This window comes from Dermochelys coriacea, chromosome 1 (assembly GCF_009764565.3).
Source record: "Dermochelys coriacea isolate rDerCor1 chromosome 1, rDerCor1.pri.v4, whole genome shotgun sequence".
In the NCBI taxonomy this organism is placed as follows: domain Eukaryota; kingdom Metazoa; phylum Chordata; order Testudines; family Dermochelyidae; genus Dermochelys; species Dermochelys coriacea.
Window position 1 is genome coordinate 303,429,842 of NC_050068.2, and position 16,332 is coordinate 303,446,173.

A 16,332-nucleotide genomic window follows, 5' to 3' on the forward strand; every position below is an offset into this window, starting at 1 on the left:
CTATTGCCTCTGCAAGCAGTGATCAAAGGGAGGTGGGGAGGATGGTTAGCTTACAGGGAAGTAGAATGAACCAAGGGGCGAGGGGTTTCATCAAGGAGAAACAAACAGAACTTTCACACCGTAGCCTGGCCAGTCATGAAACTGGTTTTCAAAGCTGCTCTGATGCGCACCGCACCTTCCTGTGCTCTTCTAACCGCCCTGGTGTCTGGCTGTGCGTAACCAGCAGCCAGGCGATTTGCTTCAACCGCCCACCCTGCCATAAATGTCTCCCCTTATTCTCACAGATATTGTGTAGCGCACAGCAAGCAGTAATAACAGTGGGAATATTGGTTTCACTGAGGTCTAACCGAGTCAGTAAACCGCGCCAGTGCACTTTTAAACGTCCAAATGTACATTCTACCTCCATTCTGCACTTGCTCAGCCTGTAGTTGAACAGCTCCTGACTACTCTCCAGGCTGCCTATGTATGGCTTCATGAGCCATGGCATTAAGGGGTAGGCTGGGTCCCCAAGGATAACTATAGGCATTTCAACATCCCCAACCATTATTTTCTGGTCCCTTGTGATCCACCAGTGCTTGCAGCACTATTGAAAAGTACCCCTTGCGGTTTATGTATTCGCTGGCATGGTGCTCCGGTGCCAAGATAGGGATATGGGTTCCATCTGTGGCCCCACCACAGTTAGTTATGGCCATCCACTATGACCTGCACATTTCCCAGGATCACTACCCTTGGTATCAGCAGATCTTTGATTGATTGCATTGGCTACTTGCATCACAACAGCCCCCACAATAGATTTGCCTACTCCAAATTGATTCCCGACTGACCGGTAGCTGTCAGGCGTTGCAAGCTTCCACAGGGCTATTGCCACTCGCTTCTCAACTGCGAGGGCTACTCTCATCTTGGTATTCTTGCGCCTCAGGGCAGGAGAAAGCAAGTCACAAAGTTCCATGAAAGTGCCATTACACATGCGAAAGTTTCGCAGCCACTAGGAATCGTCCAAGACCTGCAACGCTATGCGGTCCCACCAGTCTGTGCTTGTTTCCTGAGCCCAGAATTGGCATTCCACCGCATGAACCTGCCCCGTTAGCACAATGATGCCCACACTGGAAGGGCCCGTGCTTTGAGAGAAGTCTGTGTCCATGTCCTCATCACTCTCGTCACTGCGCTGACGTCGCCTACTGGCCCAGTTTCGCTTTGCCAGGTTCTGGTGCTGCATATACTGCTGGATAATGAGTGTGGTGTTTAATGTGCTCCTAATTGCCAAAATGATCTGAGCGGGCTTCATGCTTGCCGTGGTATGGCGTCTGCACAGAAAAAGGTGCGGAACGATTGTCTGCTGTTGCCCTGATGGAGGGAGGGGCGATTGATGACATAGCTTACAGGGTTGGCTTGCAGGGAATTAAAAACAACAAAGGGGGTGGCTTTGCAAAAAACTGAATGGCCGCCTCAAGGATAGAACTCAAAACTGGGTTTAGCAGGCCATTGATTTCACAGAGAGAGGGAGGGAAGGAGGGAGGAGAAAATGAATAGAAAACAAATCTGGTCTATTTCTTGTTTTGATCCACTTCATCTATCTTTATACATCATGCTAGCAGCAGACTGTGCAGTACGACCGCTAGCCATCGTCACCTCCTGGGTGCTTAGCAGAAGACGATGCAGTATGACTACTGGCCATCATCTTCTGCTACCTGCAGATTAAAAGACAGCGCACTGCCGGTAGGACTCAATCGCCATGAGACGAAACAAGGGAAATGACCTGGCTGAGTCACTCCCATGTTTGCCCAGGCGCCCGGTTAAAAGAGCACCCAGGACTATGTCAACGACGGCTACCAGTCATACTGCACTGTCCGCTGCCAAAAGGCAATGAACTGCTGCTGTGTAGCAATGCAGTACCATGTCCGCCAGCACCCAGGAGACATACGGTGACGGTTAGCTGAGCGGGCTCCATGCTTGCCGTGGTATGGCGTCTGCACAGGTAACTCAAGAAAAAAAGGTGCAAAATGATCGTCTGCCCTTGCTTTTACGGAGAGAGGGAGGGAACGGGGGCCTGACGATATGTACCCAGAACCACCCGCGACAATGTTTTAGCCCCATCAGGCACTGGGATTTCTACCCAGAATTCAAATGGGTAGTGGAGACTGCGGGAACTGTGGGATAGCTACCCACAGTGCGAAGCTCCGGAAGTCGACTGTTGTCTTGGTACTGTGGACACAGTCCGCCGACTACATGCACTTAGAGCATTTGTGTGGGGACACACACGCGCTACTGTATAAAAACGCTTTCTACAAAACCGACTTCTATAAATTCGACCTAATTTCGTAGTGTAGACATACCCTAAAACTTCCTACAACAGGATGTCTGCAGCTGCATTCTATTACCTCAGAATACAGTGCTGGTACTTAAGTTTCTTCATTTTTGAAAGAACCTCACAAACTGAGATTCTTATATTTATTATACTTAGAACTGCTCCTTTCTCTAATCATTAGAAACCTTAAATGTACCCACTGTACACATACATTCAAGCTTAATTCTCTCCGCACAGTCACCTGCTTAGTTTGTCACACCGAGGTCACCTAAGTGCAAAGCTGACAATCACAGAGTATATGCAACTTTCTACTCAGCTTAATAGTGTCATGGACCATTGATTCAGACTGGTGCCTCTTGTTTCCATTATCCTGCCAAACTGCCTGTTCAGATAAGTTGTACTGGCTGGCTTGGTACCGCTCGCTGGGTGTTCAAAAACCGCGTGCTGGATCCGTGTGTGATTATCTATTGTGCATAATTACAGGAAGTTGATATTTTGTTGTGACCACATAATTGAAGTACTTTGTCTAGCTGAACTCCCACTGTTCTTAGATTTGCCTCTACTATTACCCCTCTTACCAGCATTTTGAGTGACTTTCCCTGGTAAAGTGCTTTTCTTATCATTTACGAGCCACATGATATCAAGCACTGAATCCTGAATTCTTATGCATTAACTTCTTGCAGCTCTGATGGACAGACAGGAGCAACTCATAGTATCCTCACAAATGGAAATGCAATTGTGTGCGATATGAAGACAGAAAAAAATCACTCCATAAGAAGAAAGTAATGACAAACAACTATGCATCTAGCTAGATGTAGGGAGCATCAAGGAGATGATACAAGTAGGTATAATCTCATTTAACATCCACATTATTAAACAGCCTTTAATTCAGATACTAAATCAAGCCTCCTGTTCTTTCTAGGACCTCAACACCAAGAAAACCTCTTAATATATGAAAGATTCTATTCTTACTGACCTTAAATATTATGCATGCACACACTGCTGCACAATAGGAGACAGAACAGAGCTGGGGCCCTGGGAAGAATGGAGTAAAGCAGGTGTTCACACCTCTTCCATCCCAAAACCTATGCAAGAAAATTGGAGAGGGACCCATTTCCTCCTGCTTTCTAGTCTGTCTCTGGAGCTGATAAAGAGTCAACAGTTAACTTGTTCACCCCCCCCCCAAAAGTCACCTGCCAATATTACTGTTTAAAGCAGGGGTTCTTAAACTTGATCTCAGGGGGTCACAAGGTTATTACATGGGGGAGGGGGGTTGCGAGCTGTCAGCTTCCACCCCAAACCCCGCTTTGCCTCCAGCATTTATAATGGTGTTAAACATACACACAAGTGTTTTCATTTATAAGGGGGGGTCACTCTCAGAGGCTTGCTATGTGAAAGGGGTCACCAGTACAGAAGTTTGAAAACCACTGGTTTAAACTGTTATTTAGAAGGTAAGTGTCTAAACACCTAATCTTTGGCCCTGTTCACTGGATTTAATAGATAAATACAATGAACCAGGATTCATTTCTACTTGATTTTTTTTTTAAAGTTAGGTGAACATCCCTTCAGTTTATATGCTATAATGTATTAACCCCTTGACTAACTTATCTTCTACTAATGAGCAAGTGCATCTCAGACAGAGTAAACAAAATTTTGAAGAGAATAATTCCTAGTTTGAATTTGGGGGGGGAGGAGTGAAGAAGGGGAGAGAAATCAGGGTTCTGATGGGAACTCAGGTTGCAACCTCAATTATGTAGTGGATACTGCACATCTCCATAATGCAAAATAATATTAGAGAACAAGTTGTCCGTTTTCTGTTTTGTTTCTAACCATTTTGTACAGACACACTTAGGACATTTACAAGTTATTCTAACAGAGTTAAAGGCACAAAGATACTAACTGATGTGGACACAAGATATTCATTAACAACATTACTAACCTGCCCTTCATTTCCCTAATTAATAATACATACAACTTGTTCACAGAAGATATGGCACAGAAGCAAGATATAGAAACGCTCCTGAAACTGCTAACAAAATACTGTGGCAGCTAAGCAGTCATAAGAGTTGACCCATGAATTTAAGAACATAAATTAAATTTACTAATTTAATTTTTATAAGCATATTAAAATTGAACGATTACATTTATATAGTCTCATTACTCTACTATATTTGTTGTACAGTATGAATGTCTTCCCATTAAAATAAGGTGGCAGAAATTTAAACTATAATAAAAAGTACAAAAGTTAGTGCTATTCTAAGACCAAAAGTTTAAAAAAAAATTATTAATTTGAGTTAAGGTTGAAAACAAGTCAGAATCTTGAGGGAAAAATACCTTAGAAAAGTACTGCATTTGTTATTTATTTATGTACTTTTAAAAATAAATAAATCAGGAAACCAAGAAGTTCCAAAAAGGTTAGGCTTCAAGAAGTCATTTGGAAGTACATAGGTAATGTCAAAGAACTTTGCCCATTTTTTTTTTTGGTAAAAGGAGTGTAATCTTAGGCACCTAGTCCATATTCAGGTAAAGTGGACTGAGTTTCAAGAGTGCTGAATACTCAGCAGTTTCCAACTGAAGCACTTTCCTCTTAAATATTCCCTTTGTCCAAACCCAAATTGTATTATAAAATCACACCAAGAACATTAACAAGATAGATTTGTTCCACAAGTGATTGTTATGAGAGTTTTTCCTTAAATTAAAAAAAAAAAGACTATTGTCAATCTCAGAATAAATTATGGGCCACTATTTTTGTAACATTAGCTTCAAAAAAATGTGATAAAAATATTTTCTGAAGCATATTAATATATGCTTACTTTTTTTAAAAAACTTTTTCCTTTTTTAAAAACTATAAAAAGTTGCATTGGAAATACATTAGGGCAATGCAATTTCACAGAAGTCAATGTTATAAGATTGGGAAAAACTTCTCTTTTGCAAACTTTTTTTTATTATAGCAAAAAAATTACAACTTACTCCTCTGATATGGTTTCATGATTTGTAAAGCTGAAGTTGGATAAGGGTTCTTCAATTTTGGGATTCTGGAGAACATTTAAGGCTGAAGTGGTCTTAGATGCAACAACTGCTCTTTTCTCATCTTTTTCAAGTGCTTTTCTCTTTCCGCCATTTTGAAAATATTCTCGGCATACACTAAAAAAGAAAATATCCGAAGTAATATTTCAGCAGACCAGTAATGAGGGTAATGAGGGTTAACAATACTTATAACTATAGGTACCTTGAGTTTACACGTTATCTAAAACTTGCAGGTACATTATTATTAAAAACTGATTATACTAAGCTTCGAGATGATCAAGACTTTTGTAAAAGTTATTATTGGGGTTTACCTATATTAATTTGAACTCAGCAGCAGCATGACAAACTGAGAATGAAGGAAAAAAATTTTAAATAGAATTCATTAAAGGATACAAAACACTTAATAACTAGAGTTTCATAACAAAGTCCCATATTAAAGCTACAACACATATTCAAAGAGGAAAACCCACAATGCTACCTGTAGAATGCATTATTTCCAATAGTTTTCATAAGGCATTTATTATCCTCACGTCTTTGGCCATTTATCTTTCATTCAGATCACACATGAAATGAGGAGTGGCTTAATTGATTCCAGATGTTTTGATCCAGAGGCAGTAGTCAAAAGCTAGATTAAGTTAATGTGAGGTATATGGATTTTTTTCCCTTTTGGATAAATTCCATATTATCTATACATAAATGGATCCTAACTTTCAAGGAGAGGGAATATGGACCTAATGAAGATATCCTTATCAGAGCTACAATTAGAAGAATATTCAACCTTTCCCCCCACTTACGTACTAGCTCTGTAGTCTCCAGAAATGGGAGGCTTAGCAAGTACTTGTAAAACACTTATTGGAAAGGAGGAATATAATCCAATCATAAGGACTGGTGTAGGTAAACTAGCCAGAAAGCAGAGAAGACTTAAATTATAAGCATCAAGACCCATGGAGGGCAAGAATACAACTGTTTATAAGCATATATTAGCAATATCAACCAGAGCACAGAAGGGGTTCACCTTTGGATTACAGAGCTTTTCCCCCTATTATATAGCTTTGCTATTGTTGACTGTGTCATGCGTCATTGTAGGCTCCCATTTTAAGATTAGAAAGGCTGGAATTGTCTCAGCATATATGATAATATAAAGCCTTGTTTGTAATAGGAATCTTGTTCTAAAACACATTGAAGATTTTTCAACTTCAAGTTTCATATGATATAAACAAAATAAAAAAGCAGCTAAACATTTACAATCTGTTTTTTCATAGATCAGAGGCTTTGCATCTCTTCTTACTGAGAGAGATAATTGGTTTTGATATAGGGATCTAATTTCAGGTTCTTAGATAGTTATAATGTTTAAAACAGATTCTGAACTGAGACAGATGTCAGAGATTTTTTTGGAGGAACATCTTTGGATGAAGTTTCTCCCATTGAAGATACCAAGGTTTGCACTAGAACAGAGAGATTGTGAGATTATTCTATCAATTACCACAAATTCAATGTTCTGATTCTATTCAAGCATTAGAAAAGCAATTTATGATTTTGTTAGGACAGAAGAATTTTTAGATAGTTCTGCTGATCACAACCTTACAAGTGAGAGAAAATCCAGACTGGCATTTAAAAAAAAAGACGAACAAGACAACATGGAATTCCATCTGTATCTAATTTAGGGTCCACTTCACCCCTTCCTTCTTGAAGGAACATAAGTAAATTTTAGAACCAGCCAAAGCATCTATACTTAAAAGTTTTGTTAGCATAGTTATGTTAGATACCACATAGCTATGCTAGCAAACGCCCTAGTGTAGATGCAGTTATACCAGTAAAAAGAGTGCTTTTGCCATAACTTATTTTGATTGCAGAACCAGATTAGCTATAAAAGATAAAGCATTCTTTTTCCAGTAGACGCTATTTATACACAAGGAAGATTTTGCTATAATCACAAAACCTCTAAGTGAAGACATGACCTTTGATTTGGAGTTATTTTCCAAAATGTGTGTTTCTGCTTCCCTTTATATTACAAAGCTATAGTCTTAAATACAAAAGAGAAGTGGGAAGACAACAAAAAAAGTAGAGTTTGAGGAAAGCACAGGCAGGGTTAATGTATTGTTCAAGCTTATTGCAATAGCACTCTAAGGTCATGGGGTCCAGAAATGCTTCTGGAATTCAGTAGACAAATCTTGTATCAATCTTATAACCAAAGGTTTCCAAGGTATTACCTGAAACAATCACATATACAGGGTGAGGCAGTCTCCTTATTTTAAAGCTGGTCAGTATCGACCACCATATATATTTTTTTTAAACAAACCGTGAAGAAATATTTCAATTAAGGAACAAAAACATTATATAATCAAAAATGAAAGACAGACATAGCATCTAGTTTATGAATTAATCTCAAAATATTTTTCAGTCTCCCCAACTAGGCAACGGAAAAAGTTTGAAAAATAATCTGCAAACTGTCACTCTTAATACCAAAGAAGAGTATAGATGGTTTCTCTAATGTGGAAATGGGCAAACTACGGCCCATGAGCTGTTTTAAGCCGGCCCGCAAGGTCTGTCCATACGGCCCGGACCCACTCCAGTGCTCCAGCCAGGGCACAGGGGCAGGGCCGCACCATGTGACTCCCGAAAGCCACGGCATGGCCCCACTCCAGCTCCTACACATTCCAATAGCCCCCTCCAGTGCTTCAATGGGAGCTGCAGGGGTGGTGCCTGCGGATGGGGCAGCGTGCAGAGCTGCCTGGCCACGCCTCTGCATAGGAGTAGGAGAAGGGACATGCCACTGCTTCCAGGAGCCGCTTGAGGTAAGCGTCACTCGGAGCCTGCACCCATGAGCCTCTCCCCACACCCCAAGCCCCTGCCCCAGCCCTGATCCCCCTCCCACCATCCGAACCCCTCGGTTCCAGCCCAGAGCACCCCCCAAACTCCTCATCTGCAGCCCCATCCCAGAGCCTGCACCCCCAACCAGAACCCAATCCCAATTTTGTGGGCATTCATGGCCCACCATAAAATTTCTATTCCCTGATGTGACCCTTAGGCCAAAAAGTTTGCCCACCCCTGCTCTAACTATTGTACTGTATTATGTAGGCTAACCCTCTAAATAATTTGGAGATAGTTGCTTTTCAGGTATTTGGTTAGAAAAGTTTGCATGGAGGCAAGAGAAAATGAAGGTAGAATGGATATACAGGTTTTCTTCTAGCTTCTGGGTAAAAATCTCTTTCCTCATTGCAGATACCCAAAATGTGCCTCCAAAAGCCATCCTGTCCTCAAAATAAGGCTTACTGAAGGGGTTCTCCAACATTTTCAGAGTTTTCCACTTCTAAAGAGAAAATTATGATCACCTAACTGTACCAACAATAATTTCTTTTTCTATTTAATCAAAGTATTTATTTTTAAAACTATTTTCATTCAGTTAAGCAGCAGGACACAGGAAGGGCCAGTACCATGTGACCCATCACCTCTCTGCAGATCAGTGATACACAGAACAAAAGTTTGAGAACTCCTGGCCTCTAGAGATGAAGTGAGGAATTGCAAAATATTTTCTCAGCACTGTTATATATTGTTTGAAGTTTGGGATTATGTGGACAAAGAGAAAAAGGAGTACCTTTCCCAGACCTGAGGAAGAGTTCTGTGTAGCTCAAAAGCTTGTCTCTCTCACCAACAGAAGTTGGCCCAGTAAAAGATATTACCTCATCCACCTTGTCTCAGACAAAAAGAAAGTAATTTCTGCAAGAAAAACTTTATATACAGAACACTGGGTATGAGAAGTAACAGAGATGGATTTTCATACTCTACATCTTTAATTAAATCCATGTGCAAAACTTGATATGCTTACAAAGCCACTGGGAAGTCATTAAAACATGTGACTATTACATAGCAAAGACCTGTATTTAAAAAAATAAATAAATAAAAAAAAATCAAAACAGCTATAAAAAGCAGCAAGCAACCAACTTTTAAAAATCCTCTGCAAATAAAACAATTATTTCTTAACAGTGTATTACTGTTATGAGGTTTTGCCTTGTATATTAAAATATACACACTTGGACTGAGGTTGAGATAGAAATAAGAGACAGACTTGTTGAAAGTCTCTGGGTAAGGATAAAAGGGGTAAAAAACAAGGATGATGTCATGGTAGGGGTCTACTACAGACCACCTAATCAGGAAGAAGAGGTGGATGAGGCTTTTTTAAAAAAAAAAAAACAACTAACAAAATCATCCAGATCACAGGACTTGCTGGTGTCCTGGGGGACTTAAACTATCCAGACATCTGTTCGGAAAATAACACAGCAGGGCACAGATTATCCAACAAGTTCTTGGAATGTATTGGAGATTTTTTTTTTTTTCAAAAAGCTAGAGAAAGTTAGTAGGGGGGAGGCTGTCCTAGATTTGATTTTGACAAATAGGGAGGAACTGGTTGAGAATTTGAAACTGGAAAGCAACTTAAGTGAAAGTGATCATGAAATGATGAGTTCATGATTCTAAGAAATAGTAGGAGAGAGAACAGCACAATAAAGACAATGGATTTCAAAAAAGAAGACTTTAGCAAACTCGGAGTTGGTAGGTAAAATCCCACGGGAAGCAAGTTAAGGGGAAAAACAATTGAAAACAGTTGGCAGTTTTTCAAAGAGACATCATTAAGGGTACAAGAGCAAACTATCTCACTGCGTAGGAAGATAGGAAGTATGGCAAGAGACCACCCTGGCTTAACCGGGAGATCTTCAATGATCTAAAGAGTCCTATAAAAAGTGGAAATTCGGTCAAATTACAAAAGATGACTATAAGCAAACACCACAAGTATGTAGGGACAAAATTAGAAAAGCCAAGGCACAAAACGAGATTAAACTAGCTAGGGACATAAAAGGAAACAAGAAAACATTCTACAAATACATTAGAAGCAAGAGGAAGACCAAGGACAGAGTAGGCCCATTACTCAATGAGGGACGAAACACAATAACAGAAAATATGGAAATGGCAGAGGTGCTTAATGACTTTTGTTTCGGTTTTCACCAAGAAGGTTGGTGGCGAATGGACATCTAACATAGAGAATGCCAGTGAAAATGAGATAGGATCAGAATCTAAAATAGGGAAATGTCAAGTCAAAAATTACTTAGACAAGTTAGATGTCTTCAATTCACCAGGGCCTGATGAAATGCATCCTAGAATACTCAAGGAGCTGACTGAGGAGATATTTGAGCCATTAGCAATTATCTTTGAAAAGGCATGGAAGACTGGAGACATTCCAGAAGACTGGAAAAGGGCAAATATAGTGCTCATCTATAAAAATGGAAATAAGGACAACCCAGGGAATTACAGACCAGTCAGCTTAACTTCTGTACCCGGAAAGATAACGGAGCAAATAATTAAGAAATCAATTTGCAAACACCTAGAAGATAATAAGGTGATAAACAGTTAGCATGCATTTGTCAAGAACATATCGTGTCAAACCAACCTGATAGCTTTCTTTGACAGGGTAACAAGCATTATAGATAGGGGGGAAAGCAGTACATGGAGTAGATCTAGACTTTAGTAAGGTTTTTGATACTGTCTCGCATGAACTTCTCATAAACGAACTAGGGAAATACAACCTAGATGGGTTTCAGAGTAGCAGCCGCGTTAGTCTGTATTCGCAAAAAGAAAAGCAGTACTTGTGGCACCTTGGAGACTAACAAATTTATTAGAGCATAAGCTTTCGTGAGCTACAGCTCACTTCATCGGATGCATTTGGTGGAAAAAACAGAGGAGAGATTGATATACACACACAGAGAACATGAAACAATGGGTTTATCACACACACTGTAAGGAGAGTGATCACTTAAGATAAGCCATCACCAGCAGCAGGGCGGGGAAAAAGGAGGAAAACCTTTCATGGTGACAAGCAAGGTAGGCTAATTCCAGCAGTTAACAAGAATATCAGAGGAACAGTGGGGGGTGGGGTGGGGGGGGAGAAATAACATGGGGAAATAGTTTTACTTTGTGTAATGACTCATCCATTCCCAGTCTCTGTTCAAGCCTAAGTTAATTGTATCCAGTTTGCAAATTAATTCCAATTCAGCAGTCTCTCGTTGGAGGACAGGCCCAACAAAGAAAATAACAGAACGCCACTAGCCATCACCTTCAGCCCCCAACTAAAACCTCTCCAACGCATCATCAAGGATCTACAACCTATCCTGAAGGACGACCCATCACTCTCACAGATCTTGGGAGACAGGCCAGTCATTGCTTATAGACAGCCCCCCAATCTGAAGCAAATACTCACCAGCAACCACACACCACACAACAGAACCACTAACCCAGGAACCTATTCTTGCAACAAAGCCCGTTGCCAAATCTGTCCACATATCTATTCAGGGGATACCATCATAGGGCCTAATCACATCAGCCACATTATCAGAGGCTCGTTCACCTGCGCATCTACCAATGTGATATATGCCATCATGTGCCAGCAATGCCCCTCTGCCATGAACATTGGTCAAACTGGACAGTCTCTACGTAAAAGAATGAATGGACACAAATCAGACGTCAAGAATTGTAACATTCAAAAACGAGTGGGAGAACACTTCAATCTCTCTGGTCACTCGATTACAGACCTAAGAGTGGCTATCCTTCAACAAAAAACCTTCAAAAAGAGACTCCAACGAGAGACTGCTGAATTGGAATTAATTTGCAAACTGGATACAATTAACTTAGGCTTGAATAGAGTCATTACACAAAGTAAAACTATTTCCCCATGTTATTTCTCCCCCTCCACCCCACCCCCCACTGTTCCTCTGATATTCTTGTTAACTGCTGGAATTAGCCTACCTTGCTTGTCACCATGAAAGGTTTTCCTCCTTTCCCCCCCCTGCTGTTGGTGATGGCTTATCTTAAGTGATCACTCTCCTTACAGTGTGTGTGATAAACCCATTGTTTCATGTTCTCTGTGTGTGTGTATATAAATCTCTCCTCTGTTTTTTCCACCAAATGCATCCAATGAAGTGAGCTGTAGCTCACGAAAGCTTATGCTCTAATAAATTTGTTAGTTTCTAAGGTGCCACAAGTACTGCTTTTCTTTTTACAACTTAGATGGAGCTTCTATAAGGGGGTGCAAAACTGGTTGGAAAACCGTTCCCAGAGAGTAGTTATCAGTGGTTCACAGTGATGCTGGAAGGGCATAATGAGTGGGGTCCCGCAGGGGTTGGTTCAGACAGCTGCAGCGGCACAGGAGCTAGCAAACAGAGCTGAAAACAGGGGAGTTTGAGTGCAGTTTGTACTGTGGTGCTTGTTTGGGGTTTGTTTTTGCTGTGGGGGGGTGGTCTTTTTGGTGTGGCTTGTGTTTCCCAGATTAACAGGATTTAGGTGGTAGGGCTATGACAGATAGGGAGGCAGCTGTGGGAGCGACTCCTGTAGTGGAAGACACAATGAGGGTGACTGGATGTGGAAGCTGTGGTATGTATATGATCCTGGAGGGGGGAACCGGTAAGAGTTTTTTCTGCATTAAATGCCGTCTGATAGAGCTGATAGAGGAAAAGATCCAAGGTCTGGAGATGCAGGTGGAAAGCCTGGTTGAGTTTAGGAAGGGGTTTGAGCAGATGATGGAGCAAGGACATGAGGTAACTGAAGGGAAAAGCTCAGACTTGCAGATGGAAGTAGGGCTGGGGAATTTTGAGGGGAGTGGTCAGTGGAAGCATGTGACTAAAAGAACCAGGCAGAGGAAAAGATGGGCTATTGAAGGAGAAAGAGAGCTCAAAAACAGGTTTGCAGAGTTGGAAAATGAAGAAGGGGCTCAGCAGGTAGTCGCTGAAGGTGGAAGAGCAAGGAAGAAGAGAAGAGAGGCTAGTCCTATAGGAAAAGGGGAAGAGTCAAGGGAGACTACACCAAATATGAGCCCCAGGAGGATACAGGATGGGTTGAAGAGGATTATAAGGGAAAATAGGAATGGAAAGAACTTGCAGCCAGAGGGAACAGGGGAGAGACTGGAGAATAGCACTGTCACCAGGAAAAGGCAGGTCTATGTGAGCGGGGACTCTTTATTGAGAAGAATAGACAGGCCTGTAACTAGAGCTGATCCAGAGAATAGAAGGGTGTGCTGTCTTCCAGGTGCTAAGATACGGGATGTAGACCTGAGGTTGAAAAGCATCCTAAAGGGAGCAGGAAAGAATCCCCTAATTATCCTTCACGTGGGAACAAATGATACGACTAGATTCTCGCTGGAAAGTATTAAGGGAGACTATGCTAGGCTGGGGAAGACGCTTAAGGAAATCGAGGCTCAGGTGATCTTTAGTGGGATTCTGCCTGTTCCTAGAGAAGGGCAAAAAAGGTGTGACAAGATTATGACTGTCAACAGATGGCTTAGGCAGTGGTGCTATGGGGCTTTGGGATGTATGGCCACTGGGAGGCATTCATGGACAGAGGACAGTTCTCTCGGCATGGACTTCATCTGAGTAGGGAAGGAAATACACTTCTAGGATGGAGGCTGGCACAACTGATAAAGAGAGCTTTAAACTAGGAATTTGGGGGAGATGGTTGGGAGATATCCAGGTAATCTCCACGCCAGATTTTAGCATTGAGAGGGAAGAAGATGAAGTAAGAAAAGATACAGCCGTGGGTAGGAGAATGTATATAAGGAGCGAGGGCAGTGTGGATACCAGTCTAATAGGTTATAATGGCTGTAGAACGACTGTGCCTAATAGGGACTAAATGTGAGCGAGTCCAAATAGCAAATATTAAGATGTTTATACACCAATGCGAGGAGCCTAGGTAACAAAATGGAGGAACTAGAGCTACTGGTGCAGGAAGTGAAACCAGATATTATAGGGATAACAGAAACGTGGTGGAATAGTAGTCATGACTGGACTACAGGTATTGAAGGGTATGTGCTGTTTAGGAAAGACAGAAATAAAGGTAAAGGTGATGGAGTAGCATTGTATATTTATGATGAGGTAGAATGTAAAGAAATAAGAAGTGCTGCAATGGATAAGACAGAGTCCATCTGGGAAAAAATTACATTGGGGAAGATAACTAGTAGAGCCTCTCCTACAGTAGTGCTTAGGGTGTGCTATAGACCACCGGGATCTAATTTGGATATGGATAGAGCCCTTTTTAATGTTTTTAATAAAGTAAATACTAATGGAAACTGTGTGATCATGGGAGACTAACTTCCCAGATATAGACTGGAGGACCAGTGCTAGTAATAATAATAGGGCTCAGATTTTCCTAGATGCGATAGCTGATGGATTCCTTCATCAAGTAGTTGCTGAACCGACTAGAGGGGATGCCATTTTAGATGTGGTTTTGGTGAGTAGCGAGGACCTCATAGAAGAAATGGTTGTAGGGGATAATCTTGGTTTAAGTGATCATGAGCTAATTCAGTTCAAATTGAACGGAAGGATTAACAAAAATAAATCTGCAACTATGGTTTTTGATTTCAAAAAAGAGCTGACTTTCAAAAATTAAGGAAATTAGTTAGGGAAGTGGATTGGACTGAAGAATTTATGGATCTAAAGGATCAAGAAGAGGCCTGGGATTACTTTAAATCAAAGCTGCAGAAGCTATCGGAAGCTGTATCCCAAGAAAGGGGAAAAAATTCATAGGCAGGAATTGTAGACCAAGCATCTTAGAGACGTGATTAAGAAGAAGTAGAAAGCATACAGGGAGTGGAAAATGGGAGGGATCAGCGAGGAAAGCTACCTTATTGAGGTCAGAACACGTAGGGATAAAGTGAGACAGGCTAAAAGTCGAGTAGAGTTGGACCTTGCAAAGGGAATTAAAACCAATAGTAAAAGGTTCTATAGCCATATAAAAAAGAAGAAAACTAAGAAAGAAGTAGGGCCGCTAAACACCGAGGAAGGAGTGGAGGTTAAAGATATTCTAGGCATGGCCCAATATCTAAACAAATAAATACTTTGCCTCAGTCTTTAATAAGGCTAAAGAGGATCTTAGGGATAATGGTAGCATGACAAAGGGGAATGAGGATATGGAGGTAGATATTACCATATCTGAGGTAGAAGCGAAACTCAAACGAAAGCTTATGCTCAAATAAATTTGTTAGTCTCTAAGGTGCCACAAGTACTCCTTTTCTTTTTGCAAATACAGACTAACACGGCTGCTACTCTGAAACCTGTCAACAGCTTAATGGGACTAAATCGGGGGCCCAGATAATCTTCATCCAAGAATATTAAAGGAATTGGTACCTGAAATTGCAAGCCCATTAGCAAGAATTTTTAATGAATCTGTAAAAACATGGTTTTACAAAAGGTAGATCATGCCAAACCAACCTGATCTCCTTCTTTGAGAAAGTAACAAATTTTTTAGTTAAATTGGAAAAGATGGGGATCAATATGAACATCAAAAGATGGATAAAGAATTGGTTAAAGGGGAGACTACAACGGGTCCTACTGAAAGACGAACTGTCAGGCTGGAGGGTGGTTACCAGTGGAGTTCCTCAGGGATCGGTTTTGGGATCAATCTTATTTCATCTTTTTATTACTGATCTTGGCACAAGAAGTGGGAGTGTGCTAATAAAGTTTGCAGATGATACAAAGCTGGGAGGTATTGCCAATTCAGAGAAGGATCCGGATATTATACAGGAGGATCTGGATGACCTTGTAAACTGGAGTAATAGTAATAGGATGAAATTTAATAGTGAGAAGTGTAAGGTTATGCATTTAGGGATTAATAACAAGAATTTTAGCTATAAGTTGGGGACGCATCAATTAGAAGTAACGGAAGAGGAGAAGGACCTTGGAGTATTGGTTGATCATAGGATGACTATGAGCTGCCAATGTGATATGGCTGTGAAAAAAGCTAATGCGGTTTTGGGATGCATCAGGAAAGGTATTTCCACTAGGGATAAGGAGGTTTTAGTACCATTATACAAGGCACTGGTGAGACCTCACCTGGAATACTGTGTGCAGTTCTGGTCTCCCATGTTTAAAAAGGATGAATTCAAACTGGAGCAGGACAGAGAAGGGCTACTAGGATGATCTGAGGAATGGACAACTTTTCTTATGAAAGGAGACTCAAGGAGCTTG

The 16,332-nt window shown here is 41.0% G+C and overlaps 1 protein-coding gene across 1 annotated transcript in view; it reads right to left on the bottom strand.

Annotated features, from left to right (window-relative positions):
• BMT2 (base methyltransferase of 25S rRNA 2 homolog) overlaps positions 1–16,332 on the bottom strand; it is an 82,902-nt gene that overhangs the window by 38,557 nt on the left and 28,013 nt on the right. The window contains exon 3 of the mRNA XM_038368614.2: positions 5,276–5,449. Coding sequence (XP_038224542.2) covers positions 5,276–5,449 — 174 coding nt within the window. The remainder of the gene's footprint in view (positions 1–5,275; positions 5,450–16,332) is intronic.